Source organism: Vicia villosa, unplaced genomic scaffold, assembly GCF_029867415.1.
Source record: "Vicia villosa cultivar HV-30 ecotype Madison, WI unplaced genomic scaffold, Vvil1.0 ctg.000351F_1_1, whole genome shotgun sequence".
In the NCBI taxonomy this organism is placed as follows: domain Eukaryota; kingdom Viridiplantae; phylum Streptophyta; class Magnoliopsida; order Fabales; family Fabaceae; genus Vicia; species Vicia villosa.
The window spans coordinates 389,092-392,141 of NW_026705157.1; the positions used below are offsets into that span (position 1 = coordinate 389,092).

General features: G+C 37.6%; 1 protein-coding gene across 1 annotated transcript; it reads right to left on the reverse strand.

The window, feature by feature from the left end:
- Window positions 1-1,604: 1,604 nt before the first annotated feature.
- On the reverse strand, window positions 1,605-3,050 carry LOC131627172 (uncharacterized). Its single transcript, XM_058898004.1, has 2 exons — window positions 2,356-3,050; window positions 1,605-2,286 (listed from the first exon to the last, which is right to left on the reverse strand). Exons 1-2 carry the CDS (start codon window positions 3,048-3,050, stop codon window positions 1,605-1,607), a joined length of 1,377 nt encoding a protein of 458 aa, XP_058753987.1.

The window sequence follows — 3,050 nt, forward strand, 5'->3', positions numbered from 1 at the left end:
GACCGTGAATCATTGATGTTAATATTTCTTTCAGTTTCAGCATTGGGTGCATGTGTGTCATGATCAGTATTTTTAGTTGGAATGGGAGCATCTTGAACAGGGACAACATCTTGAACATCACCTTTTTCAGGAACAGAATCTTTTACAGGAACAGTATCTTTTTCAGGAACAACATCTTGAACACCATCTTGACCATGAACAGCAGATTCAGTTGGAACAGCATTTTCAGTTACATCACATTCTGGAACAGCAGTTTTAGTTGCCCTAGATTTTTTTGTCTTGGTTTCCACTTTATCTTTCTTTTTCTTGTTGATAGACCCTATAGGCCACCCCTGATTAAAAAAATTAGAAATAGGTCAGTCTCAATTTCTAAAAGTGCATGAATATGAAATAATTATGTTAGTTATAATACCCTTTTTTTGCTTGTTTGACTGGCCTGTGTAGGAATTTCTGTTGTAGGAGCATCTTGTGTTGGAGCTTGTTGTGATGTTGTTGCAATAGATACAACAACTATCTTCTTGTTTTTCTTGCAGGTCCTCTTGTTGTGACCTAGTACAAAACAAATCTTGCATCTGTGGTTTGTATTTGTTCTTTGCCACTTTGTTTGATTTGCCTCATCAGGTTCTCTCCTACGTAGTTTTTTGGGCCTCCCTGGGCCACGATTGAACAATGGTGGCATGATAATAGGATGTGTTGTCTTAGGCCACTTGTTTTTCCCATTCAGAGGTGTTATGACCTCACTATAACAATGTTCATAAGTGGTCCTAAGATAACATTTGTGTACATACTTAATTGGGTCATCAACTTTCCTATGAATGGCTGCTACAGCATGCCTACATGGTATCCCAATCAACTCCCAATAGTTGCATGAACAAGTGTGTTTTTCTAGGTCCACTACAAAGCTATCAGTGAAAAGCACATGTGTTACCTGAAAATTCAACCTACCAGCATATGTTGCTGTCCAACTAGCACTTTTCTCTATTTCTCTATCTAGTCTCCTTAATGGTTTGGTCATTACATAACCCTTATAAGCATTCAGATTTTCCCTAAGTGTTGCAAACCTACCCATCAAATAGTTTCTGATCCACTCAAACATTGTTATAATGGGTTTGTCTCTTTGCAAAAGTATTGTAGCATTAAAGGATTCACTAGGATTATTCATTAACACATCACATTTTGAGTAGAAAGGAAAAGCATGCTTACACCACTTGTTTTTGGGGATTGCCTGCAACCACTCATAAGCATCCACACTTGCTTCCTTAATCATGAGCATCTTTGCCTCATGTGCCTCATAATAAGTTGCCTTAGCAACAACCATCATTAGATCCCTAAACAATGTCCCTCCACCAAACTTCTTTTTGAAGTTAGCATATAGATGCCTTAAACAGAATGTATGCTCAAAAGATGGATACTCCTCATCAAACACAATTACCAGACCCTAAAACAAATACAAATCACTTCAAGTAAACACCAACAAAACACTATAAAACAAGTACAATTAAACAACATAAATAATGTACCTTTTGCTGGTCAGAAATAAAACACCATCTTCTATCACCAATATCTTCCAACAACAACTTCATGAACCAGCTCCAAGTGTCTTTTTATTCATTTTCTACAACTCCAAATGCAATTGGCAAGTACTGATCATTTGGATCTCTTCCTACAGCAATGAGCAGAATTCCACCATACTTGTGCTTCAAGTGACATCCATCCAATCCAATGAAAGGTCTGCATGCTTTTTTTAATGCCATCTTAGTCCCATCAAAACAGATATAACACCTCTCAAATCTTGGATTTAACCCTTCACCAGAACATGTTGTGTTGAGTTTGAATGTATTCCCCGGGGATGCCCTTCTTAACTCAGCACCATAAGACCAAAGGAGGTTGAATTGCTTACTAGAGTCACCTTCCACAATCTGTCTAGCAATCTTCCTTGCCTTGAATGCCCTACAACCTGGGATTTCTGTTGCATATCTAAGCCTAGCATCTGCTACCACATCATTCAACTTCATATTTGTGTTGTTCTTCAACCCATCCACAATTACCTTAGCCACCCAATCAGCTTTAGCACATCTATTAAAGAATTGTCTTCCACACTTGTGCTTAGAATACAAGGTTTTAATCCTAAAAGTAGTGGATGTTAGGACTCTACTACATAGCATAGTGTAGTCACACTTATCCTTATCCTTACATACAACCCTACATCTATTGGCATCATTCTTTTCAAACTTAACTTCCCTCCCATTAAGAACATTGTGCTCTAGTATAGCATCTTTAAACTGCCTAAGTCAACAAAACTCCATTCCAACTTTAAAAACAAAATCTTTAGTGAAAGATTCTTCTGCATTGAACCTTATAACACATGGTCTATCATCACCACTTTCATCATCAGCTCCACTATCCAATTCATCTGTCATGTATTCCTCCTTAATTACATGTGCCTTGCCCATCTCATCTGTAATAAATATGTTATTGTCTGGTTCATTAGGGACAACATTGTTTGTAACAGGTGGACTCCTAATTTCACTAGTTTTACCTACACCAACTACTTCCTCAAAGTCATTTTCAAACCCATTCATCCTTTCTTCCTCACTGTCATCAAAGTGTACATCCTTGATAGACTCATCACTTGAATCTCCACTGCATTCAGCTAATGGTTCTTTCTCTGATGCACAAGACTTACCCTTCCCTTTTTGCCTAACAGAGTCCATAAAAGTCAGCTCTCCTTCATCTGGTTTTGGCTCACAATATATCTCAACTTCAGTTTCATGACCAATAGCATAAACAGCCAACTCAGCAAAATCTCCATCATCTCTGAATGGTTTTAAATCAGCTTCAAACGATCCTTCTTCATGTTTCCACCACATCTTAACCATCTTAAAATCAAACTCAGGGTCAATACTCTTCACTAAATCACATGCCTCAAAGAAAGACCAATAGTCAACATCTTGACCACTAAAAGCATACATTTCCCCACCATCATATTTCAGTTCAGGGTCTTTTACAAACTTGCCCCTTGTGTAGAAAATTACTTTAAACTTAGACAT